General features: G+C 43.6%; 1 protein-coding gene across 12 annotated transcripts in view; it reads right to left on the bottom strand.

The window, feature by feature from the left end:
* PECAM1 (platelet and endothelial cell adhesion molecule 1) overlaps positions 1-22,861 on the bottom strand; it is a 63,072-nt gene extending 40,211 nt beyond the window's left edge. For 8 of the 12 annotated variants that reach the window (XR_012154734.1, XR_012154735.1, XM_073310138.2 and 5 more), the window contains exons 1-7: positions 22,529-22,860; positions 22,320-22,346; positions 15,426-15,716; positions 11,852-12,151; positions 9,342-9,611; positions 6,547-6,807; positions 4,587-4,874 (exon numbers count right to left, since the gene is read on the bottom strand). Coding sequence is in view for 10 of the 12 variants with exons in the window: in XM_073310138.2 (XP_073166239.1) it covers positions 4,587-4,874; positions 6,547-6,807; positions 9,342-9,611; positions 11,852-12,151; positions 15,426-15,716; positions 22,320-22,346; positions 22,529-22,562 (1,471 nt within the window). In the remaining 2 variants the exon portion in view is untranslated. Of the gene's footprint in view, positions 1-4,586; positions 4,875-6,546; positions 6,808-9,341; positions 9,612-11,851; positions 12,152-15,425; positions 15,717-22,319; positions 22,347-22,528 lie in introns of all 12 variants that reach the window. The other 4 variants (XM_073310146.2, XM_073310147.2, XM_073310148.2 and 1 more) reach the window with 2 other exon arrangements.
* Positions 22,862-27,572: the final 4,711 nt, after the last annotated feature.

Genomic DNA, 27,572 nt, shown 5'->3' with positions numbered 1-27,572 from the left:
AGATTGCTGCCACTTGAGCTATGGATGTGAGCAGGCAGCTGAAGAAAGCTGCTGCTATTTGTGAGGGGAAGGCTGGATGACCAGTCCTGGTGCTGAACTGTGAGGGAGGGTCAGCCAAGCCCATCCTGTCTCTCTCTTCCCCTATCTCTGGGAGAGTGCCTACCCACCTCTGAGCCCACAGAAGGGGCATGGACTACTGGGGCCATGTTGGTGTGTCTGCGGGGGGTGGAGGTGGCTGAGAAAAGCCTGACCCCCCCTCTCCTCCTTCCTCCCCCATCTTGGGAACTGCAGGGAGCACCAGCACCAAGTGGTGCTCCTGGGGATGGAGGCAGAAGTGGGCAGCTGGGGCAATGTGCCAGGTCCAGGGGGAGAAAAAAAATCTAGCCCAGCTCTCTTCTGCTTACCCCTATTACAGCTGCTTTGGCAGCTCCTGAGCATTCCCAAAACAAATTTCTGCTGCTCCTTTGGCAGCCAGGTAATCCCCTTTAGAACGCTCCCGTGTTCCATTATTAGGTTGACAGGCTGCCAATGTTTTCCTGAGGAACACCAGTGAGAGGAGGAAAATCATGATTTTTTAAAACAGTTTGTAAGTGTCTCTTCAAAAGTGAATAGAATTTCACAGGACAATGAAAAGGCACTTCTGTACCCCATGGGCATTCTCCCTATTGAATATCAAAGGTCTGCTGCAACCAAGCAACAAGTCTCAAAAAGTTGCAAGAATTCTTTACAATGGGGCAAGCGTTAGGCAACCTAAATACCGGGATCATTACCAGTTCCCCCTTTAATAAGATTATATATTGCTGATTGTCTCCCTTTCCTGCATGGCTCATATGCTGCTTGCCTTCTTATTGCAAGCTCTTCAAGGCAGGGACATTTCTGCCTCTATGGCCCCAGTACTGTAAAGATTGTTACTGTGATTAACTTTAAGCACATGAAGTCACTGGGACTACTCACATGCTTAACTTTAAACACATGCATACATGTTTGCAGGATCAGGGCCTATGTTTGTCCAGTGCTTAGCACAATAACCCCTAGTTGCTAATATGACATAATAAACAAGGATAATAGACCTGGTTTTCAGAACTACTCAGCACCTGCAGTTCCTATTAAAACTCAACTGGAATTGTAGGTGCTCAGCAGCTCTGAACATGAGGACTAAAGGCAGCTATGGTGGTGGAATTATTAAACTATTAAAACTGAAGATCTAAATGTATTACTGTGACAGACTGTACCATTATGTTCACCATTTTACACAAGTAGGATAATTTTTTTACAAAGTATGCCTTGGGAGGTATCATTTGAAAACTCATAATTCACTGATCATTATTGTCCTGGTAAAATATGTGCAGCAACATTGTATGTAAAGTTATAAGATTCTATTGTATGATGTTACGAAGGAATATTCCAATTCTGGGGAAGCAGCTGAAACCAGTTCCTCATACAAAAGGCACCACAGCCATGTGTCAGCATAATCAAATAGACTATCGCCCGCTTCAGCAGCCATTCTTTAGCAGGAAGAAGGGCGTAAGGGAGAAATTTACATTTTGGCAAATAAACAGCTGGAGGTTCCCCTCCCAGACAGACTTGCTGTCCCCTGAACCCCAGCTGGAGGTGATTCTCAAAGAAGATAAATGCTTTAAGAAGGGGGAACAGAGGACACAAATCGCCTCTCATCTCTAATTATGGTATCAACCATGGGCAATGGATGAACCCCAGGCTCGGGGAGGCTAGCCCCCAGCCGGGACCACCCCTTCTGCTCAAGGCCCCATCCCTCCCACCAGAGCCCAGAGTCCCCCCATTCCCAGTGTGGCAGTCAGCCCCCACCTCACACCCCCAGGCTGCTGAGTGCCCCAGCCCTGGAATTCCAGGCAGGTGAGCGGGTGGCATGGCCCTCCCTCCAGCCCCAGAGTGCCGGGCAGGCAGCCTAGCCTCCCTCCCCCAGCTCTGGAGTGCAGGCTGGCTCCCATTAGCACCCCCGGCCGCAGCCTGGGGCCCCAGTCACAGGAGGAAGAGCCTCCCACAGCAGAGCCTGGGAAGCAGGAAAGGGTCTGGGGGCAGAATGTGGGTGGGGCCACACAAGGCTGTTTGGGGAGCCACAGTCTACCGCTGTCTTTGATACCCACCACCCATAGTATCAACGTATGAAAGATGAAGGAAACATCAGTGAACTGGGGTAGTGGTCCTGGCTGAAGGAGTTCAGCCAGCAAAAGCATGTGGTGAGAAAAACCTTTGCTTTTAATTCATTTAGTTTGTTAAGTTCAGTATTATCTTGTGGTTTACCTTTCATTTCTTTGTCAACAGTTATTGATATGAACTGTAACCGTACAGATCACTGCTGCAACCACTGTTATATATTTGCAGCAAATATTGTACAAAGGTTGTCGAGTGAGGTGTCTATGACAAGGTTATGATTTGCTGGTTATGATTATGCTGTCTGTGTGTGTGTGTATCATTTTTGTATTTGAAGTTATGCATATTGGCTATGTACTTGTATCTCAATGTGTTTGATTTTAAGTAGCCTCAGTGAAGCATTTGGTCAGCGTCTTGAAAAAGGAATTTGTAGATTAAGTGTCCAATCAAGAAACACTTAACTGATGAATGAACCTTGGGAGACTCCAATCCACATGAGAAGTCTTCCTGGGAACATTCAAGGTAGCATGTGAACCATGGCCATTCTCCCTGTAAAGAACTGAGTCATGCATGGACATGTGACTTGCCCATGTGACTTAAACTCCATCTTGCTGCTGTGATTTTCCACAGTAAGAACAAAGGGGTGTCCTTCCACATGGCAGAGGATGTAAATGGCCCTGGAAACCCCTCCATTTTGTCTTCAGTCCTGCTTCTTACCTCTGGAGGAACTTTGCTACACTGAAGCTCTGAACAAAGGACTGAATGACCCACCCAAATCTCAGAGTAGCAGCCGTGTTAGTCTGTATTCACAAAAAGAAAAGGAGTACTTGTGGCACCTTAGAGACTAACAAATTTATTTGAGCATAAGCTTTCGTGAGCTACAGCTCACTTCATTGGATGTAGATGTACTCCAGAGACTTGATTTGAACTTGCAGTTTATTCCATCACTGCTACAAGCCTGAACCAAGAACTTTGCCATTACTGTATGTAATAGATTCCATTTAACCAATTTTAGCTCTCTTCTATATTTCTTTCTTTTTATGAATAAACCTTTAGATTTTAGATTCTAAAAGATTGGCAACAGCGTAATTAGTGGGTAAGATCTGACTTGTATATTGACCTGGGTCTGGGACTTGGTCCTTTGGGATCGGGAGAAGCTTTTTTCTTTTCCTGGGGTATTGGTTTTCATAACCATTCATCCCCATAAGGAGCGGTGCTGGTGGTGATACTGGGAAACTGGAGTGTCTAAGGCAATTGCTTGTATGACTTCTGGTTAGCCACCGGGGCAAAACTGAAGTCCTCTCTGTTTGGCTGGTTTGGTGTGCCTTAATAATAAAGGACACCCAGCTTTGGGCTGTGACTGCCCTGCTCTAAGCAATTTGTCCTGAATGCATACGCTCAGTTGTGTCCCGCCAGAGGCAGCATTGTTACAGTAACCAATTCTGACTTTTATGCCTCATTGCTTGTAATCACTTAAAGTCTACCTTTCTGGAGTTAATAAACTTGTTCTATTGTTTTATCTAAACCAGTGTGTGTTTGGACTGAAGTGCTTGAAATCTCCTCTTGCATATTTTCTATCAATGAGATGACTGACTTTCTATGAGCTTGTACTGCACAGAAGGAAACAGCTGGGCAGTACAAGATGCACACTTCTGGGGGACAAGTTTGGGACAGGGAATTTGCTAGTGTTACTCTGCAACATAGTTCTAGCCAGCCCCTACTGAAGCAGTTATATCATTCAGCTGGGAGTGATTTTGCATGTTAAAGGCAGTATATGAACAGGCCAGGAGTGGTTGTTCTCACAGAAAAGCAGTGTGAAAGGCACCCATGTTGGAGGGTTGAGAGGACACAGCTGTTCAACTGTCCAGACTGTACTCTGGGGAATGTTGCAATTACATAGGCATTTCACTAGGACACTGGAGCTAACATGCACTGTCATTGTCAAGGGCCACCATGAGAACAGTTCTGTATATGTAAAAATACATTTAATTCACGCTGCCTCAAAAAGGTACAAAAGTTGGGCCTGATCCTCCAGCTCTTATTCATTAACTTCAGTGGGACTATTCCAATGAGTAAGAAACACAGGACTGGACCCATATTTATAGTTTCAGAGACTTAAGAACAAGTCATTTTGTTTCTGCAGTAAGCCTGAATTCAATAAGGAGATTTAAAAGTCACAGCTAACATGTGAAGGGTATTTTTCCATTAAAATAAAAGTGGCTCTGGTTGATTTGATCCAGCTTACTAGTCGAATTTTTGCTTTGTAGACCACCACAAAGTGGTCTGAGGTTCAGATCCTCAAGTATTTCATCATTTGTCTGAAAAAAAAGGGTTTAATGTAAACGTCCGTCCAGTCTGCTCAGTCCACCACACGCTATTACAGACATTTTCAAAATTAAAATCCTCACTCATCTAACTTCCTCAGCAGCAGCAGCTGGACAGTTAGTTGGGCTTACCTATCACCGTGATGTTCATCTTGTAGCTACTTCTCTTCTCATGGGAGTGACGGTTGCTAGCTTCGCATCTGTATTCTCTCAGATTATTTAATTTAGTTTGTCTGTCCCTGAATTCAGCATATGTATTATTAAATACTGTGATGGTGTGAATAAGTCTGTTTCCTCTGAAGAGCGTATAGTTTATAGGTGGAGTTCCAGACATGGATTGACAGCGTAGGAATAGGGTCTCCCCTAACACCATCTCCGTGGATGAGTTGGCAACAGAAAGAACTGGCTCAGAGACTGGAGCTAAAAGGAGAAAAAACTGTTATTGAAGAAGTTGTATCAGGGGTAAGTCTAGTACCAGTAGTTAACTAAAGACTGCCATATTAATTTATACATGATATGTAAAACATATGCTACCTATTTAGCATCCACAGATTGCTTATACTTTTGTTCCAAGGGATAAAGAAAGGTACCCACATTGGCTGCATGGGTGTATTGCTAGCAAACAACTTGATTTCTCTATGGTGCAGTCCTCCATGACCAAGATAACTTCTGCCTCCTACTGAGATTGGGGGTGGGGGGAACTAAATAAAAGCAGGTTTCAGAGTAACAGCCATGTTAGTCTGTATTCACAAAAAGAAAAGGAGTACTTGTGGCACCTTAGAGACTAACCAATTTATTTATGCTGGAAATGGCCCAACTTGATTATCATACACATTGTAAGGAGAGTGATCACTTTAGATAAGCTATTACCAGCAGAAGAGTGGGGTGGAGGGAGGTATTTTTTCATGCTTTGTGTGTATATAAAAAGATCTTCTACACTTTCCACAGTATGCATCCGATGAAGTGAGCTGTAGCTCACGAAGGCTTATGCTCAAATAAATCGGTTAGTCTCTAAGGTGCCGCAAGTACTCCTTTTCTTTTTAAATAAAAGCAGAAGCTGATGGAGTTTCAGATAAAAATTGGTGACTGAAAAGGTGTGCAAAGTATGTCTAGCTACTGAGAAAGGTAACATGAGGTAGGATAGAGGGGAAGGTCATTGGGAAAGGGATGCAGCAAACCTTTGAAGGGAGTGACAGGGCATGGAAATGGGAAGACATGCTAATTTCCTTCTCCACTTATGGCTGGCCCTGGAAAAAGTGAACCAGTTTGCATCAGTACAGAACTAGTTCTGTATGTCTAGAGCAGAGGTGGGCAAACTTTTTGGCCCAAGGGCCACATCTGGGTATGGAAATTGTATGGCGGGCCATGAATGCTCACAAAATTGGGGGTTGGGATGTGGGCTCCAGCTGGGGTCAGAAATGAGGAGTTCAGGGTGCAGGAGGGGGCTCCAGGCTGGGGCATAGGGTTGGGGTGTGGGGGGAGTGAGGGCTCCAGCTGGGGATGCAGGCTCTGGGGTGGGGCTGGGGATGAGGGGTTGGGGGTGCAGGAGGGTGCTCTGGGCTGGGACCGAGGGGTTTGGCGGGTGGGAGGGGGATCAGGGCTGGGACAGGGGGTTGGGGCGCAGAGGGGGTCAGGAGTGCAGGCTCTGGGCGGCGCTTACCTCAAGCAGCTCGCAGAAGCAGTGGCATATGTGGTGGGGGCAGCATGCAAAGCCCCCTGGCTGCCCCTGCACATAGGAGCTGGAGGTGGGACATGCTGCTGCTTCTGGGAGTCACGCGGAGTGAGGCAAGCCCCTGACCCTGCTCCCTGACTGGAGTGCCAGAACGGGGCAAGCCCCAGACCCCGCTCCCCAGCAGGAGCTCGAGGGACAGATTAAAACATCTGGAGGGCTGAATGCAGCCACCATGCCGTAGTTTGCCTACCCCTGGTCTAGGGACTACAAGAAAGTCGCACAGAAGGTTACTTGCTGTTTGCAAACAGCAGAGACACCATGTTAATTCAGGGATTACAGTCTGACTCTGCAAACCACTGGACTACTGAGGTGCTCAAGTGTTTTGCAGGACTGGGCCCTTATATCTCCTTATCAACTCACCGTAAACAGTTATCTGTACAGGGTTACTCTCCTTGATGATCCCTTTTATCTCAGCCCTACAAACATAGGACCCGGTGTCATTCACCTGGGCTTGAATAGTGAAGTTGCTGGAAGTTTTCAACAAGACGCCGTTCTCTGGAGGTCTCTTTATGATAGAGAAGTTTGCTTTAGGAGAGCCATTAATATGGCACCACAGGCTTAACCTCTGATTTTCATCTAGGTCAGTCAAAGAAGGAGTCAATATTGGCTTGGCAAACAACTCTGCCAAAAATATAGACAATGGATAGAATTAATTCAGGTTGTGCATAAGGGCAAAGTAGCTACATTTCCCAGACTACCCAGGGGAAATAGGGTGACTAGATGTCCTGATTTTATAGGGACAGTCCTGATATTTGGTGCTTTGTCTTATATAGGTGCCTATTAACCCCCACCCCCATCCCGATTTTTCATACTTGCCGTCTGGTCACCCTAAGGGGGAAGGACACAATGAAGTGAGGAATTGTTTGTGGTCTATTAGCTATTTTTATCCACCAGCTTGGTAATGATACATAGTCTATTGCCATCCCAGGGCCCCTCTTTTGTGGCCTGGGGTGGCCCTGCAGGCACCCTGCTTCAGTTTCCCAGAATAATCCAGTCATAGTCAAGGTGTTTGAAGTAATATCCCTCTCAATATAATTCAGCTCCCAAAAAGGCCCTTTTATGCTCACCTCTCAAGGTTAGAGTCTCCTTCCTGGGACTTTGTTCCAGCCCTGGCCTGCCTAGCCTGTAGGACTCTCCGCTCTGGTTCAGTGGTTTCCCAGCCCTAATTCCTAGGGCTCTGTCCAGGCTGAGCTCTTCCCCCTCACCAACTCCTCCTTCAGCCAGCTTCTCCCTTGACTGGCCTTGGAGCCTCCTTTTGAGTCACCCTCCAGCCAGAGTCAGGCTCTTGGTCTTCCCCAGGTGGGTCTAACAACCCCAAAACACTGGTCTCTGCTAGCTGGGAGAGAAGGGAGCCTTGCCTCTCCCACTTTACAAGGCTTAAAGGAACAATGGTCCCTCCCTTTCAGGCACTAACTGCTCCTTGGGACCACCTTCCTCTCTCCCTACGGCTGCATCAGTTGCTTCCCTGGACATAAAGAACAGAGTAATTACCTCCTCTGGCCTTAAGAGGACAGTACTCCTTTACAAGGCACAACAAATCTGTGGCCACGAGCAATGGACACAACAGCTGCTAAATGAATCACGCATATACAGCAAGGGGGGTAGAACCAGGACCTTCAGCTCCAAAAACACAGACTTCAACTACTCAAGCCAAAGGAGTATCTCCAAGAGCTGTGGTAATGCTGATGTTTATATTCTCGGTGACTCTCTGACCACTAAAGAGAAACACAATCTCAAAATCTTTGAGCAGGTCTGATGTCCCTTCCAGGATGAGGCAGCAGAGACACACAAACACATTGAAGAATGGACATGACATACTCCCCCACCAGTTAGCCAAAGCGGATGTCAGCACTACATGAAATCCAAGAATTAATGTGGGTAGATTAATCTCCAACCTACAATTTAGGTTGGAAGTATCACAAGAAAAGGTTCTGATGTCAGATTTCTTCGGGGGGGGGGGTTCCCAGCCAGACTATAAATTGGCAGAAACAGCCTCTCTCATGGTATTTTAGCACTTTTGTTTGCAGACATAGCTCCAGCCAAGAAGTGCATATGAAAATGGACAATAGTGAAATGGCCAAAAGCTTTTTCTGAACCCCCATGAAAATAGTTCAGTTTGAGTTCCTGGTGAAGGTCCAGGTCTGGTTCTTACTTTATCCAAAAAGGCTCACCTGCCCTTGTCTTAAGCCAGAAGGAGAATTATTTTAAAAGAACCGAGCAGAGAAATACTACCGTGAAGGTTGGTGACATAGGAGCCTAGATTAAATGGATTAAATAAAATAGATATTCAACCAATCTGCGCATGCCGGCCATGTGGCTGTATGGCTATTCTGCATATTACATGATTAAAACCCTAGGGAACCCTCATTCATTATAACATAATAAGAAAAAACAACAATAACTCAAGCAATGACCCAACTTGTGTGTGGCACCACTGTCCTCTACTGGATGAAATGAGAATTGCTCAACTGCAAGTCATAGACTTTACACTGCAAGCGGTGTAAGAAGATTCTCCTTTAATAGAGCACTGTGCATTTGGAGCGGATGGATGTTTAACCCCATTGTCACTGTGAAGTTCCAAATGGCCATGGCATGCAGTTTAATGATAACCATGAAATGCCGGGTGGCCATGGATTTATCAGTACCTTCTACTGGTATAGCACTTTACGTTTCCAGAGTACTTTATTAACATCCCAGAAAAATATGACCATCCTCATGCTACCACTGGAGCAAACTGAAGGACAGAGAGGATAAGGGTCCATATAAACTATAGAACAGCCTACATTCAAAACTTGGTGGATTTATCATGGCTGGACTTTGGCCCTTCTCTAACACTGGCTGCTCCTGCCATTGTGGATGAGACCAAACCACTTTATAATCAGGATTTTTTTAAAAAATCACTCTTTCCCCCCACAGCCCTAAGTTAACTTGGTCACCTTGTAGTACAAATGTGATCTTTGCTGACGGACAAGCAGTGGCCAGGCCCAGGTCCTCAATGTTATCTAGGTGCCTATCTCCAATTAAAATCAGTGGGAGTTAGACACCTAAATACCTTTGAGTCTCAGTGTCAGCCAGGATTAGAACTCAGGAATTCTTCCAGGTGCAAGTGTCACCCTCCTAAGCTAAGAGTGATCTAGAATTAACAGTGCTCCTACCTTCCACAACAATGTGCATGCTGGTGGTTTTGGACACTCTCCCCAGTTCCACTTTGCACGTGTAATTGCCATTGTTCTCTACTGTGGCTATTGCAGAGTAGGTCAGAGAATTCTGACCGCGTGCACTGTTCAGTATTCTTCTGTCTTTCTGGATGAGGATTTCAATTTCATATTCCCGGGCTAGAATTGTTGTGCACACAATGTCAATTTTGTCTCCCTCTGTAATGTTCCGTGGGGACTTGGATGTCAGTTTAGGATGTGAAAACGGTTCTGAAAGGCAATAAATATAAAGCCATTGTGACATCAACCTTCTCCTTTTTAAAAGAAAATATTTGTTTGGGTCAGTGAGGAATTCACATCTTTGCTGCTGCTATTGTTTGGCTAGATACCCTTTTCTGCAGAGCTGCATTAACAAGGAAGCAATGCATCAGTTCACATGGTGAAAGCTCTGCCAACAATCTTTTTATTTTAAATTGAAGCTTAGATTTTAAGAGAACCCAGCTACAGTTGCAGAAAGACTCCAATAATTTTTGATCCTGCAATTTTCCATCATCTTTGCTAATGACAATAACAAATGGTGTACAGAGTTGTACACAGATGTATGTGCTGTATATGAATCAAGACTTACATTTCTCTTGGAGACCAGTCCTGCAAGTTACTGAGCACCCACAACTTCAACTAGAGTGATGGGTGGGCAACATAGTAATCAGCTGACCTAACAGCACAGATCAAAACACGTTAGAATCTAACCCTGATGACACAACATTTGGATTTGGATCCTGAACACTGATGACATTAGGGGGCGTATGGATCCAGGGTTTTAGTTCACACCTATCTTCCCTCCAGTAAGCCAAGAAACAGATCTGCTCTGTCTCTTACAAATACTGCAGCATTCTCATACAGTCACACAGGGGACTATGTTTTTAACTAAAAACAATGATATCACCATTTCAAGATCTCCATGTTTCAGGCAAACAACAAATTATAAGAATTACAAGCGGTTACAGGGAACCCCGACAGAGGTGCCCTCCTGCGGACAAGCGCGGTGATGCACAGCCACAATCTACCTCAGTGTCCCCTTCATCCACCCGTGCAAAGGAATATTGTCTCTCTCTGTGGCAAATTCAAACCATTTTTTCCATATAAAGTGTCACAATCAACGGATCCCTTGTAGTAAAAACAATTCCTCTCAAAACCACACAGTAAAACAGGTTACAAGGCAGCAGCTCTTCAGTCCCAAAGGTCACTGTTCCCAGGTCGCCCACCCAAGAGTCATTCTCTGTCCCAGCTCCTTTAGCCACTCTCCAAGCATCTACCTGAGAGTCCTAACACCCGCTTCTCCCCCACAAGGCTTTTGTAGCCCCAAGTCAGGTCTCCTGCAAGAGGGCTCCCCACAGTGTTCCACTCCTCAGGCCTCCTTTTGTGAGTCCTACCCCTGCTCCTGGGGCCCTCGCTCCAGAGTCAACCCCTTGCTTCTGGGTCCAGCTTATACTGACCGAGTGGTTCTTCTCCTCATTCCTTGGGCCTCTGCACAAGCCTTCCTGAAACTCGGTAGGGTTCCCCAACTCTAGCCAGTCCTCCCAACGGCTTTCCTCACAATTCATCACCAACAACTAATAGTTACGACTCTCCTTCTGGTCTCCTGCAGTTCTTTCCCTCTGGCCACTTGCTGCTGCTGTCGGTCTCTCCTCTGTTCTCAGGCAGCATTCACCTGCCCCTTCCTGACCCTCTCAGGGTACATCTACACTTCAAGCTGAGGGTGTGATTTCCAGATCAAGGAGACATACTTGCACAAGCATCCTAAAAATAGCCACAGTGCCACAAGCAGTGGGAGGAGCTACTGCCCCAAGGACGTACCTATGGTCCTGGGTGGATATGTACTGGGGGCGGCTAGCCCTTCCCACCACTTGAACTGTCATGGCTATGCTCTGTTTTTAGCACACTAGCTCAATCAGAGCTAGCATGCAGATGTCTCCTCAACCTGGAAACCACATCCCCACCTCAAAATGCAGACATGTCCTCCGTCTATTCTCAAGCAGCTCTCCCCTGCCCCTCCCTGGCCTCTTACAGGGGCCAGTCACCCTGTGACACAAGCAAAGAAATGTAAGGGCACAAACTAAGGGCATGTCTACACAACAAAATTAAGTCGACTTAACTTATGTCAACATACAGCTGCCACAGTAATTACATCACTTGCGCATGTCAGCACTTTGCTGCTTGTGTCAGCAGGGCATGTCCTCACCAGGAGCGCCTGCACCGATTGAACTGTCAGTGTGGGGCATTGTGGGAAGTTTCTGAAAGCCAGCAACTGTCAATGTAAGCAACGCAGTGTCTACACTGACACTGTATTGACCTAACTACATTGACGTTGACTCTACGCCTCTCACGGAGGTGGAATTATTACATCAACGGGAGCGAAATTTTAGTGTAGACACTTACATAGTTAGGTTGACATAAGCTGCCTTGCGTCAGCCTAACTCTATAGAATAGACCAGGCCCAAGCAACTTACCCACAACTGTAACAAGTGTCACGTTACTGGGCTCTGACGTTTCAGAACCGACTGCTGAATTAACCTGGGCAATACATTGAAAACGCAATATTCGATCCCCCTCTTCAACAGGAAATTCAACAGATGCAAAGTTTTCTTTTAATTCTTGCTTCTTTTTCACTTGTGGCAGTTGACTGGACAATAGTTTTTTGAACACGAAAATGAAGGGAGGCTTTTCTTCTGGTTCTTCACACCGTAAAGTCACAACTTCACCCTCCTTTAATTCTGTTTTCAGGGCAGTCAGTTTTGGCTGGGACAGCCCTTTTGAAAAGAAAATAAGTAAATATAATGAGACAGACCTACAGCCGAGACTATCTGTGACAATTGTGCTAGTGGCTATTTTAATGAACGAGCAGAAACAATCTGATCTCAGACCCAGGTCAGATTTTTACAGCTGACCAAAGTCTGGAATTGAACATCCAGGAACTTTAGGGAAAGTATTTTGCTGTGTGGAGGGGCACTCCAATCATACCGCTGTAACCAGTGAATCAAGACCTCTCTCATCCCATATCTCTGCAGTATTGGACATCCCACAGTGCACTTTCCTAGCTAACTTAGGCGATGTTTGCACTAGGAGCGTTCTACCAGTATATTGTGCCAGCAAAGCACTCCCAGGGTGAATGTAGCTATACCAACAAAGCTGCACTTTGTTCCAGTACAGCAATGCCACCCACATGGGTGAAACACGCTATAACAACAGAAGTGAAGTTTTGCCACTATAACAGTGTCTACACTAGGGGCTTCTGCTGGCACAGCTGTCAGTGAGGGATCACACCTCTTCATACTCCTGACTAACACAGCTGTGCTGGCAGAAGTCTGGTGTGGACATAGCCTCAGAGACCACCTGTCTCCCCATGATATACTGACATAGTGATGGTCAGTGAAGGCATCTTGTGCTGGACCCTCTTTGATATAAGTGGGGAGCATGCTGGAAGGATGTTCTCTCTTAGGGCCCCCTCCTTTGGGGCTCACTTCCCCCCTTGGTTTGGCTCATGTTTGTTAATCTTCAGGACATTCTGCAAGGCCCATCTTTTTTCCCCTCACTTCTAAGGAGATGGGCAGGTAGGGTGACCAGACAGCAAGTGTGAAAAATCGGGAGGGTTGGGGGGTAGTAGGCACCTATATAAGAAAAAGCCCCGAACATCGGGGACTGTCTCTATAAAATCGGAACATCTGGTCATCCTATGGGCAGGGCTCAGCAGCAGTGGTGTGGGACTCTGGTGGGGATACTCCAGGAAGGGAAAGCTACACTAAATGTTGCCATACCTGGGTGGCTGATGGAGTATCTGATCTTAGGGTAGTTGCCACCTCTGTTTATTCATGAGTGTATTTTTAAAAGATTGCCAAGGACACTCAGAGCTTTGCTGGGTAGAGTAGTAAAAACTGCACTAAATACATCCATGGTGCCCACAGCTGCTGGTGGAAACAGGAGGGTCATGATTTGCACCTCACCCCATTGACCCCATTCCTTGGCTGTGCTGCCAGAAGGGATTTCTAGCAGGGAGTTTTTTCCTCCCCTTCCGGTTGGTCACACTGCTGGAGGAGGAGACAGGGCTGGGCTGACCTACAGTTGGCAGAGCCTGCAGTGGCCTCAAGCAGTCACTCACTTTCCTTTTGCTCAAGGCCAGCCTTGGCATTTTAAATTGTCAAACCACTTTGCAAACATTAATTAGCCAGCTGCTCAGTGCAGAAAGAGGGAATCCTTGTGTGACTGTGGACTCCTTAAATCAAGGTACTGGGGCAGAGCTCCAGAGTAAGTTACATGACTGAGCTTTATTCGTGTCCACACTGTATGAGTTTTCTCACAGTGCTGACCCCACCTGCAGCTGACCCTGTCCCAGCAGGCACTGGGCTTAATGTAAAACCTGGGAATGGTTTCCTGTGGCAGCCTCTTCTGAGGATGCGCCAAAGTACTGGTCAGGAATCTGGAGGGGCCATCTCCAAGACATTAGAGAAAGCTCCCCCTCGGCTGAGAGTGTGTTCCATAATAACAAGAGATAAGCAGACTTTAAAATGAAATGAGCATCACTCTAGTACAATCCAGATGCCCTTTCACACACCACAACTGGAGGATATGAAGTATACTGAGGAAGACTGAAATCTCTGTGTTGCTGAGATTAATCATTTAATGGTAGCATGCAAGAAATAACTGAGTGGTAATGTTCACATCTGACATAGGCATGTTGCTTTGAGCCAGCATAGGCTTGATCTCTGTCACTGCCTTTCTGTTTAGAGGTGGAAAGAAAGGAAGCTTAGTTCTTCTTGAGTAAACCTGTATTAATGTGTGTAAACTGGCTGCTTATGTGTGTAAGCACTTCAGAAACATTAACTGCATACCAATTTGGGGCTTCTGAGGGCAGCCCTTGTACCCTCCATTGAACACGTGGCCCTAAATTCATCAGACAGGCCAGTGACCAGTAACAGAAATGTCTCCACTCCTGTACCCCCATCCCTGTATTAAGCAAGAACCATGGTAGCATCAGCCTGGACTGGAGCCCTTTGGAAGTGCTGTTCTCAGTAATGGCACCATGTTTGAAGCATGAAGGTCACCCTCCTTCATCAATGTTTCCAGCTCCTGCACTGGAACAAGCAACAGGGAAAACTTGATTTCCCCATTTGGATATTGGAACTGGGGGTACTGGTCCTTTAAGGGAGTTGTTCTCAACCAGGGGGACATGTGCCCCTGGGAGTTTGCTGAGATCTTCCAGGGGATACATCAACTCATCTAGATATTGCTCTAGTTTTACAACAGGCTACAGAAAAAGCACTAGCGAAATCAGGACAAACTAAAATTTTCAGACAGTTACTTGTTTATACTGCTCTATACACTGAAATTAAAGTACAATATTTATATTCCAATTGATTTATTTTATAATTGTATGATAAAAATGAGAAAGGGAGCAATTTGTCAGTACTAGTATGCTGTGACTCATTTGTATTTTTATCTCTGATTTTGTAAGCAAGTTCTTTTTAAGTGAAGTGAAACTTGGGGGTACAAAAGACAAATCAGACTCCTGAAAGGGGGATGAAGTCTGGAACGGTTGAGAGCCACTCCTTTAAGGCAGGCTACCGGCCCAGTACAGCCCTGGACCCAGGCTTTCTAGGGGTTGCCATTCCAAGAGGGACAATATGAAATGGTAGGCCAGAACAAGGAATGTTGGGGAAGGAGACAGGGATATGCATATGCTCCTCCTCATAAGGGGTGAGGAGGGAAAAGAAACTGCCCCCCAGATGCCAATTAGTACCAGCTGCAGGATGATTTTTTTTTGCTTTGTATGACATAAGGATCTGTTCTTTAGGAATTGGAATGAGGATCTGCCACTGGCCTGCTGAGTGATCTTGGGCCAGTCACTTCCCCCGCCCCGTGCCTCAGCTTATCCTCATTTTACTGATACTGCCCTCCTTTGAAACGCATTTTGAGACCTCTGGATGAAAAGCACTAGAGTATTATTATTAATGTACATGGATTGAGTAGAACATAATCTATTCTGCTTTTTGTAACAAAGAAGACGACCATGGCTGAAGAGATACCTACCCTCAACTTGAACATCCAAATCATCGCTGCTTTTAATCTTCCCGTTTGCCTTCACAGAGCACTTATAGCTTCCCGAATCTGCAAATCGAGCTGGAAATATTTTGTAATGTGCTCTGTCTTGCTCCGATGTGGTATTATACAGAAGACTGTCATCCTTGTAAAATAAAAAAGCATGTTGCATCCAGAAACTGGCGCTTTTGCTAATGTCCACAATACAGGTGAGTTCAATTGACATTCCATTCTTCACCTTTTGGGATGGCACAGTGAGTTCAACTTTGTTGATGGTAATAACTTGACAGGGAACGGAAGGAAAAAGTCACATTTAGTTTCAATTTATCCAAAGCAGTGTTGTTCTCTGAATTTGCTACATAATGCTCATTGCAGTTGCTAAAGGCTGAGAGCTCTGTGAGACAGGCACTGTCCTACTTTCTGGCCCTGAGCCTGCAATTAAATCCACACAAACAATCTCCCAGCATATGAAAAGATGCATGTGATTGCAGAATCAGAGTCTATATTTGTATCATGCCTTGCACTATGAAGCCCGGATTGGATATGTCGGTGCTACCCCAATACAAATACAATATAATTCCAAAAAGAAAAGGAGTACTTGTGGCACCTTAGAGACTAACCAATTTATTTGAGCATAAGCTTTCGTGAGCTACAGCTCACTTCATCGGATGCATACTGTGGAAACTGCAGAAGACACAGTATGCATCCGATGAAGTGAGCTGTAGCTCACGAAAGCTTATGCTCAAATAAATTGGTTAGTCTCTAAGGTGCCACAAGTACTCCTTTTCTTTTTGCGAATACAGACTAACACGGCTGTTACTCTGAAATATAATTCCAGTTATCGGAATTCCCTTTTTTCAAAATCCTCATTATCTGAATCCACAATGTTCCCCCCATGTAGCCCCATGCTAGTTAATAGCACTTCTGTTTATCTGGATCCTGGTTATCTAAAACTTTTGGATGTCCACCAGGCTTTTAGGATAACTGGGATTATACTGTACTATTTTAGCCCACCTCTCAATCCTGTTGTTTAAGGATTTTTGTGGTTGATGCTCAAGGCTCCCCTCCCATCTAGAAAAAAGTTTTCATTTTCAAGCAACACATCTGTACAACGAAGTGATTTTTTTTTTTTAATTACAAGATGAAATGGAGAGCAGGGAGGGGGAAATGCAATTTTGAGCACATTTTCCTTTTGCTGTGAATATTTTGCAAAGCCCTAGTTTTAACATACTGCTCAGATTCCTGTCCACACTGGTCAGAGGAACCACGTAGGAACCATTCGGGCACCAATTGTGTTTTAACACAGTTGTCGTCACTACAGTTTGAAAAGTCATGTGGCCTAAATACAACCCATGCTGGCCCACCTGTTGAATCCTCAGAGTTAATTCAGCGCTCCAGGATATCCCACCTCCTAGTGGGTGGGATTTCCTGAAATTCTGTTTCAACTTGGGGAAGCAGGTCAGCCTGCCACAGATGCTAATAATGCCTAAATAAAGAGAATGCTCTTTCGTATCAGTTATAGTTAAAAAAGGCAAGATCATGTGGGATCCACCCCTATGCCAAGAGTCACAGCAAGGTCTCTGAGTAACAGCCGTGTTAGTCTGTATTCGCAAAAAGAAAAGGAGTACTTGTGGCACCTTAGAGACTAACCAATTTATTTGAGCATAAGCTTTCGTGAGCTTTCGTGAGCCGATGAAGTGAGCTGTAGCTCACGAAAGCTCATGCTCAAATAAATTGGTTAGTCTCTAAGGTGCCACAAGTACTCCTTTTCTTTTAGCAAGGTCTCTATGCACCATTTAAGTCCTACTTGAATGGTGCATAAACTTGTGCTGCTGCTCTGCTCTGGAGTGAATTATTCTCAGGCAGAGAACAAAAGTGAAGACTATAGGCAGTGCTAAGCAAAGATGGGAGAGAAAAGAAAAGAAATGAGAAAAAGAAACAGCAAGAAAAGAAATGTGGTGACTAAAGAAGTTCGCAGCACAGTGCATAAGGGGTTAGTATGAAATATTTCAGAGCTTTGTCTGCCCTATTGAGCTAAAGGGAAATTTTGCTATTTATTTCAAACAAGAGCAGGACTGGGCCCTTTGCATCCAACCTCTGTATTCACAGCAAAGTGAAACACCAAACTTTTCAAACACCTTTTTTTCATCTGTCCATAGAGTCATCTCAAGTGCTACCCCCTTAAAGAGGAGAAAGAGGTGAGGTTAAGAGAACAGGGAATTCTTCACCCCAAAAAACAGTTGTTTTCCTCTGAAGTTCATTGTAGCCTTCCTGGGCTGCCATGAACTACTCATCTCCAATTTCCAGAGACAGCTGTTCTCCTAGAAACTTGACCACAGGAAAATCTTTCCTGAGGTCACTGAATTTTAGATATTGGGGAAAACTAGACATTTTAAATCACATTTGTGTATCCCTTCAAACATACATACACACACTCGAACTTGGGGAGCTTAGATGAAATGGAACTTAGTTGCAAACACCTCTTGATTGGGATTTGCAGAACAAAACCCCCAATGGATGGGGTTTTGCAAAAGGAAAACCCAGTTTGCTTGACCCAGCTCTACTGAATTTCCATTCTCTCTGCAGTAGGATGAGAAATGTGTGTACTAGAACTGGGAGGATAGAGATAGCTAAATGGGCCTGCAGCTCATAGGTGCCAACTCCGTGGGTGCTCCAGGGCTAGAGCACCCACGGGAAAAATCAATGGGTCCTCTGCACCCACCGGCAGCCAAGCTCCTCTCACCCCCCACCCCACCTCCTCCTCCCCCGAGCGTGCCATGTCCCCGCTCCTTTGCCTACCTCCCAGCACTTCCTGCCCAGCCACCACCAAACAGCGGTTTGGCAGCATTAGCATGCTCTGGGAGGGAGGGGGAGGAGCAGGAATGTGGCGCACTCAGGGGAGGAGGCAGGGAAGAGGCAGGGGTGGGGATTTGGGGAAGGAGTTTGAATAGGGATAGGGAGGGGGTGGAGTTGGGGCGGGGACTTTGGGGAAGGCGTGGAGTGGGGGTGGGGCCAGGGGCAGAGTGGGGTCAAGTGCCCAAGGGAAAGAGGGAAAGTCAGCGCCTCTGCTGAAGCTGACTTGTTCTGGTCTGCTTATCTCTCATGATTCATTGTTTCCAAGTCCGCTAGCAAGGGAGTTTCAGCAAGAGAGGAAAAGCCAACCATTATACTTATCTGGGTAAATGGAAAATTGCAGAGCAGCCCAATGTGCTGCTGTATCTAACCCTGTAGGCCTTGGACCAAATTGATCACTAGAGTAATTTAGCAGAAGTCCCAGGAGTTATTGCAGGTTCTTTTATCTGCTTTACCTGGCTGCATGATAAAAGATACACAGTGACTGGAGACACAGTTGAAGCATTGGTTGTATTTTCTGTACTGCCATTTGAGGCTGGTCTTTCAGGAAAGGGAAGATAAATAAAGCCTGATCTTCCAACTTTTGCTCCTGTGAGTAGTCCTGACCCTACATGAGTGGCCCCACTGATTTCAGTGAGATGATTTTCACAGGTAAGGACAACTTGTGTGAGTAAATCTATAGAATCAGGCCCATCATTACAGCCAGGTAAATACAGTTTTATTTCTGAATGTATATTATTGTTTAGGGTTTTTTAACATGAATATCGGATTCAGCATAATTTTTCAGGGAGCTTTTTCAGGATCAAAAGCTCTGAATTTTAGGGAGACTCTGTGAAATTCTATACTTTTACTTTGTCCTCTCAGATAACGGTTACTCAGGGCTCCCATTCTGCAAACCCGTCTGCACTTGAGTAACCTTACACATCTGAGCAGGCCAATAGCACTCAATGGGACTACTCACGTGAATAAATTTAGGCCAGTTCTACACTAAAAATGTTAGGTCAACCCAGCTACATCACTCAAGGATGTGGAAAGTCTGCACTCCCGAGTGACATCGGTAAGCCAACCTAGCCCCCATTGTAGACAGTGCTAGAGTGATGGAAGAATTCTTCCACTGACTTAGCTACCACCTGTTGGGGAGGTGGATTAACTTCAGTGACAGGAGAACCTGGTCGCAGGAGTGGGCTCCAGTACTCCTCTCATTGCTGTAGTGAGTTTCTACACTGAAGCACTACAGGGTTTCTAGTGAACATGTAACCATAGGCATGTGGATGTGTGTTGTCCATGTTACTCAAATTGTCCTGAGCTATTGAACTTCTAACTGTCCAAACATTGGGCTTTACTTACCCAAGTTGGGAGAAATTATGGTCCTTATATAGAGTTAAGGTGTGTCACTCAGAAAATCCCATTATACATGTATATAAAAGGGCAAGACTTACAGTGACAAAGTCGAGGTCTCTATATAAGGTCAATGGAAGAATTCTTCCATCAATGATGGGCCTGATTCTATAGATTTACTCATACAAGTTGTCCTTACCTGTGAAAATCATCTCACTGAAATCAGTGGGATCAAAAGTTGGAAGATCTGGCTTCAGGAGCAAAAGTTGGAAGATCTGGCTTTATCTATCTTCCCTTCCCTGAAAGACCAGCCACAAACACATACGGCCAATTCTTCAACTGTGTCTCTTTTATCACATAGCCACGTAAAGCAGCAACACGGTCAAGTATCTCATTTTCCAGAGTTTTGTTAGTTGATGTCACAATATTCAGATTTAAATGTAGGTCTCTTTCTTGGTGAACAGCAAAGGAACAGTTAAAACCCATCATTGCAAGATAGTTTTCCCCAATTATTTCTCTTTCATTTTTTTCCTGCAGGAAATAATTACAGTTTCTCACACAATTTCCCAGTTTTCTGGTGGCCCAAATAGGACTAAGGAGCTCATGACTGAAGATTCAATCTGCTTCCATATCTCACAAGCCTCAATCAGGCAAACTCTGCATAGCTCATCTCCCGCTGTTTTATACTAGGTCTGCTATTATGTTAAACTCTTATGCACTCCAGCGTGGCAAAAATGTTCTAGTAAATACTGCTTTTCAAAATGTACAAATTGAGGGCCTGATCCTGAAACCCTTGCCTAGCCAAATCTCCCATTGCTGTACACAAGCCTCTGCTTAGGAACAGTCGAGGTCCAGAATACTGCAGAGAAATAACGCACATCAGAACTACAATTAATCAGGGAAAACTGCATAGTACCTGCACGCAATGGGTCAAATTAATCCTTGGTGTAACTCTACTGACTTCAATGGGATTATATCAAGATTGATTCTCACCCATTCTGACTTCAGTGACATTTGAGCATGTGTTTCAAGGGATTTAAAGTTAAGCACATGCTTATGGATTTTGCTGACTCAAACCCTTTTGGACCATATGGTACTATGATTTTTTAAGCAGAATTCCCCATTAAAAGAAGGGTAAATAAGAACAGAAGAATCTGGCCCTGTAAATATATCTTTGTTATTAATAAATATACTCTTGCCTCTTAATATGAAAAATTCCATCCAGATCCATTGGATCATTGTTACAATTTTCCAACAGATGGCAAGGTAATACCAGACCAGTTTTTTTTTTTTTAAATGGCATCGAAGTACTTATTTAATAAAGAAATATTTATTCCTTTATCACCTCAAAAATTATACATTATTAGCTGGTTTCAGAGTCTCAGCCGTGTTAGTCTGTATCCATAAAAAGAACAGGAGGACTTGTGGAACCTTAAAGTCTAACAAATTTATTTGGGCATAAGCTTTCGTGAGCTACAGCTCACTTGATGCATCCGATGAAATGAGCTGTAGCTCATGAAAGCTTATGCTCTAATAAATTTGTTAGTCTCTAAGGTGCCACAAGTCCTCCCTTTCTTTTTACATTATTAGCTATAAGTCTTATTCATGTAGCTATAAACAAGTCAAGGAAAACAAGTTTATGGGCTTTGTTTGCTTTCGCTCGTCCTAAAATTAACGGCTGGTGGCTACGCCCAGATTGCTCAGAATTTAAATTACCAATTAGCTAGAGGGAGCTCCTGAGAACCCTTGTTCACATTCAACCACCAAAATGAAAGATGCGGTGGGACAGTTTCCCTGCCTCTGGTGGAGTTGCCCCCTCCCTGTTTACTTGTAAATCCTCCTAGCCAGAAATAGCTTTGCCTTGGCATTCATGAAAAGGCCTCTGAAATGTTTTTTGTATTCAAATGCTTATTTCCCAGCATAAGGGAGGGAGAATGGGGAAAAGGAAATCACTTGCTTCGCCTTAGTTTCAAAAGGACACTGTTTCAACATCATGCTGAACTTTCAGTACTCTCTGGATATTTTGCAGAACAAAGGGTAAATACATCCAGCAAGTGCCCTTAATTTACATCTACCAAATGGTCTCTCCTCCCTTCTGGGTTATGGGGACAAGACAGCGGCTTTGTTTAAATATGACAGCACTAGTAACTAGATTCCCCATTCCATCCCTTCTTTTGTGAACCCTGTCAAATGAGATTTACTGGGGGGAGGAAAGGAAAAAATATTGGCTGCACACTGCTGATTGAAACAGTTTGCAGGAGCAAACACTGTCCATCAGGGTCCTTTTTGCCAATATTTTGGGTTAAAGACTAAATGAAGATGTTTGAAAACTTTGTATATTGCACATTACCAACATTGTTTACTCACATTGAACATTTATCATTGCAATACGGAATCTTAAATAATAACTAATCCTACAAAAACCCCCACTGACTTCAGAGGAGTCAGGATTTTACCCAAGATGTCTGGACGGGATTCTGTTTCTAACTGACCATCCATGCACATTTTGTGGCATTTTTTAAACAAAAGTAGACTTCAAGTTAAATCATTTTACATGGGTCAAATTCTGCTCTCAAGTTATACCCCTGCAAATCCAGAGAAACTCCACTGTGGATCCACACCACAGTAACTGAGACCAGAGCAGAATTAAGTCTTTGGCATATCAAGAATTTTAGAAGAAAGGGCACAACTCACCACTATCTTGAGCTTTTAAACTTGGACCTGGAAAAGTGAGAAGAAATGTTATATTCAAAGCTTAAAGACTGAGCTTAAGGACAAAATGCAAAAAATTGGAAATTCTTCATGACAGAGAATTCTGAAAAATGTTTGTTTCAGGTTGATCAAAACATACATACTAGGACAACATAAAAAAACGCATGCAAATATTTAAACAGTGAACTTACAGTGTAAGAGAATCACCAGCACAGCAAAATACATCTTGTCGTTGGAGAGCAGTCACCTAGTTACAGAATAAAATGATCATCAGCTCTGGTTGGTTATGCCTTGCAGTCCTAAAGCATCACAGAAGTTTTGATTTTTGGAAAGAAACCAATAATGCAACTTTGCTATGAAAAGCTGTAGGTTTTTCCAGAACTTCGGCAGAAACTGGCTAGATATTGGTCAAGTAATCGTTCTCATTACTGGAAAGTGGAAGTGGCAAACAATGAGAATCTATCTGCTGCTAACAGGCAGATTATTGCTCAGGAAGTGACTGGTCTTTTCCTGAGAGACCCACTGAACTCAATTGCTTTGTTTAGTTTCTGAAGGTGTATTAAAAAACAAGAAGTCCCAGTGACATTTATCCTGAGACTCCTGTCATACATATATTTTGAAGTCATGCTTAACCATTTAAAATCAGAATTACATTTACTGTTGGCTCTTGCTGGATTCCCAGTAGACTATTCCTCTTCCTCCTGGCACTGAAAACCCTTTCAGAGCGGATTTAGATATGTAGCATAACTATGTGTTTGTCCCACTATGGCTGCTCACAAGGGCTGCTTTGCTGCACTCTCTATGGGACTGAAATTTCTATTGTGATGCATTGGCTCCACTATAGGTACTGTGGCAAGTTAAATTCATTTAAGCAGATATAGTGGTACAGCCCCTAGAGCAATGAGATCCTAATGCAGGGGCCTCGATCTGCTACCACTGTGCATATAAAGATTAATGTGTACTAATGTTTTTTATCTCGTATATTTAAAACTGTGCAAAATATACACACTCATAAAACCCAAATCCACACAGTTGTCTGGTTCTGGGATCTGTCTCCTATTAGAAATTTGAGCCAGCATTGGCAACAATACTCATAGGTCAAATTTCAGAACCATAGCTAAGTTTTCCAAAAGTTTGAGGCTGTTTGAATCTGGGAATTTGGTTGGAAGTTCTGTGAACCTTCTCTAGGGTGAGGTTAAGGTGCACAAGGATCAATTTGTGATTATTTATTTATTTATTCATTTTGCATTGAAATCTGCAGTTTCTAGACATGAAAACAAAGTTGAAGTTTGTGATTTTGGCCACGTTTCATTTTGAGCCTCAAGCACTGAAATTAAAACTCAGTGGGGTGTGAACTAGAGAGGGACTGAGTACAAAGTGAAGGTAAAATGGGTGTAAAATGCTACCATTCAGCTGAGTCCAGATTTCATCCCAGAAGTACAGAAGACAGTAACTGTGTAACGGGCTCAGGTGGGAGTTGCAGTGGGTTTTTTTGTTTGTTTTGAAACAAGTCACTTCATTGGATGTAAGGTGTTACAAACACACAGAAACAAAGGTGTGATTTTTGGTACAGAATGACATTATCCAACAGTTGATGCATGCACTGCTGGGCAGCAAGCTAGGAGACCTACTTGACAGGTCCCTAGATTTTACCATGAGTCTCATGATCAATAGGGTTCTTCTTCAAGCCCAGTTACTGTAGTTGAAGTCAACATGTAGAGCACTTGGCTTTCCTTTTATACAGATGGGCAAGTCTTCATGGTTCGGGAGAAAAGTGAACCCTTAAAGCCTCAGAAATCAGAATGCAAAGAAAACCTTGTGTTTAGTCTTAAAAGCTCATGATTTTTTAGACCTGATTCATGACTTTTGAACAGTCAGAGCTGGTAACACTGGAGACGGTGCCCTGGGAGAAGGGCACAAAGAGAGGTGGAGTGGAAGGCACAGCAAAGTCAGGTGGGGGTGGAGTAGAGAGAAATGGTTTCCCTTAGCTCTTTTCTGCCTCTCTCGTTTTTTTTATTTTTAAGCTATGTAACACTTTGCAGAAGTGGCAGATCTGAGTATGGATTTGAATTAAGAGATCTGAAAGTTCAGACCTTGTCTTTGCAATGGAGTCAGAGATTCTGAGAGGATATTATACTGAGTAGTCAGCAGAGCCCATGGAAAAAGTTACTGCAGCTAAAACAAACATGCACTGACTCTGGCCAGAGGCCGGGGGAAAGAAAAAAAAAATTGAACAACTTGGCAGTATGCATAAACAAATAGAAGGGGATTCATTAACTCCATCACCAGCCTCAGTCATGGTTCTTCAGACCCTGTTAACCCTTCTCGTGGCCTAAGATTTGCAGACATACATGTGGAAAGTAACATGGAGTGGTTGTTTTTTATGCCCATTAACCCACGTCCAATAGAAAATATTCCATTGCAGCAACTCAGGCTTTGTTCTAATTCTGTTTTGGCAAAAGAGGAATAAAAGGGTAGCTGGCAAAGCAGAACTCAGGAAAACAGCATACGTCACCGATGGCTGGGGTTCGCCAGAGTTTGCTTTATAGATTTTGTCACAGTCGCATTTTACAGCCTTTATACATATGTATGTACATATAATATGCGCACACACACACTCTCCTGATCCATAGCATGTCTGCAAATATATCAGAAATTATTATGCTATAAACACACACAGTAAAAACTAAGTAAGGCTTTCCGGATGTGGCTAAATAATAATAGCAAACCTCCCCAACCCCCCCCCAAAAAAAAACAAAAAACAAAAAAACCTCCACTCTCTCTCACACACACACTTTGGCCATAACTCTACCATTTTCCTCCATAAAAAATGTTTCCCATTACTAGGCCAAATCCTAAAGTTTTTACTAAGAATATAGAGAGAGATTATTCACACACACACACATATAGAACTAGATGATGCATTACACACACACACACACACACACACACACAGTCAGACATATTTTCACCCATAATCGTATATATAGTCCTAAGACATGACTATGTAACAAATTGCAATGCAAATACCAGTCAACACTAACCATCAATGACATATGCAGGTTCCTCTCTTCTGCATTGCCAGCTTGTCCCCGCAATCCACCCCCCTCTCCCTCATAAAATTAGGGGAAAGCTTAAACTGATGTGGAATTTTCTCTCTGGGACTCAGTTTATTGCGTATTACAAACAGCCACTTGTGACTGATAGATAATCTACATACATCTCAATTTTAAGGTTATAGGTTTTCCCATACTTTTTTTAATGGTAAAGGGAAGGGTGAATTTTTAATGGAAAAATTGTCCAGTTTATGGTGAATTAGACTAAGTAAAAACTGAGTAAGGACTTCAGGATCTGACCCATTATTATTGTTTGTTACTGTTATGCAGGACACAGAAAGGAGATGTAATATTTTGCTCAGTTTTTAAATAAACTAATATATGAGTATCTCAAAAAGTATGCAAAATTTCTTTAGGAACTTGGTCCTTATAGGTCAGTATCAGACTTTTATTCTACTGTTGGACTGTAGCAAAGCCAAGAGGGAGAGGTACTGGAACCTAGCTGTTCTCTAAAAGCTTATGAAAAAGTAATCAAGGCAAAATACAAGGAGAGTCATTCAGCTTCAGTCCAGATGACAAGGGCAGAGAGTGCGGTCACTCACAGACAACATTTTTCAACAGGATGAGTAATCTGTTGGCAGTCTTTTGATTTATACAGGACTTGCCAGGCCTTTATCAAACTATTGCACTAACAAATGATGCTCAGCCTTATTCTAGTCAATACCTGATGCTTCAAAGGACAGTTATACAGGGACTATCATGTATTATATGTAGTTTGTACAGCACTTAGCACAATGGCCGTTAGTCCTTCCATAATATAAATGTTAAGTAATAACACCACCATGTGTACAGTTTATACCATGCAGCATGAGATCTGATTCACTGTACTGTTATCCCAGCTTGCCTCACTGCAGCATTATCCACAAAAATATTCATTCATTGTTTTAAGCCAGTTAATTTTTTTTATTGACTCACCAAATATTTTAAGTGTGATTCAAAAGACCTTCAAACTTTGCAGTTCTTGTAAATACCTGAATTATTATTGTATCTTTCATGAAAAGTCCTAATCAGAACAGAGAAACCCACAATAATCACTGTAAAATAGTCACAACCGGCATTCCTCTACCATTCATCATTTCTCTTATCCCAGCTGCACAAATAATCTCTGTCCCCCAAGCAGCATTCTAGGCAGAGCACAAGTGGACTTCAGCAATCCAATGACAGCACTTCTTAAAAGATGGCTTGCAACCTCTGGGTGCATGAAGGACAAGCCACAGGGAAGGGAGCACGGCCAGAGCTCTCAATTGTTCTCTAGAGTCACAGATTTCTTTTAGAAAGAAAGGAAGGGCTTGTCTACAGAGGGATATTTACCATCATTTCTATACCAGTATAATTATCCCACTATAGTTACAGCAGTATAATTGCCCTTATGGACATTCTTATTTGGAATAACAGTCAGTATACTTATACCGGTATAGTAATGCCAGTAAATTTCCCTGTGTAGACAAGCCCTTAGTCTCTCTAGCGGTTATGATGGCAAAGAAAACCTTACAAACATGAACCAAATGTAACCAAGGCAACAATGTTTGCCTGAGTTTGCAGAGAGCCTGAAACAATATAGCTGAGATGCACACTGAGTCTTGCATCTCAGTGGGTGCACACTGGAATGCCAGTGATGATGCTTTAAATGTCAGCATTGTTAGCTATTTCATTGCTCATCAAAGAGTGTAAAGAAAAAGTAGAAGTATCATATTATGACAAGCTACACAATCTACTCCAAGTGTCTGCTAATTCTGAATAGGCCTTTGAGAAATCATGGCAGGGTTAAAGAGAGATGGGATTGGTTTCATTTTCTTGAAAGGGATGGAGGGGTGTCAGCTTTAAAAAGTTTGAGAACTACTGCATTAGGACAACCCTATCTGCAAATAACCTCTAAAAACCAAACAGCTCTGTTGTTGGCTCCACAAACAAACAGCTCTTCAGGCTCCATAAGCAAATTTAGTAAACGATGCAACTACACCCTGATGAGACTTCTGCAAGTAACACAGATTTACGAACATTTTCTTTATGCTATAAAAATCCTTCCTCTTTCTCTCGCTCATTGGAGGTAACATATGGGACATTAGTACAGTTTACCACTCCTGGCAAACTGGATTAGACCACTAAGGACTGTGACAAA

This window comes from Lepidochelys kempii, chromosome 14, assembly GCF_965140285.1.
Source record: "Lepidochelys kempii isolate rLepKem1 chromosome 14, rLepKem1.hap1, whole genome shotgun sequence".
Taxonomy (NCBI): domain Eukaryota; kingdom Metazoa; phylum Chordata; order Testudines; family Cheloniidae; genus Lepidochelys; species Lepidochelys kempii.
The sequence above is the reverse complement of the archived record's forward strand: the minus strand, read 5'-3'. Positions and strand labels throughout refer to the sequence as shown.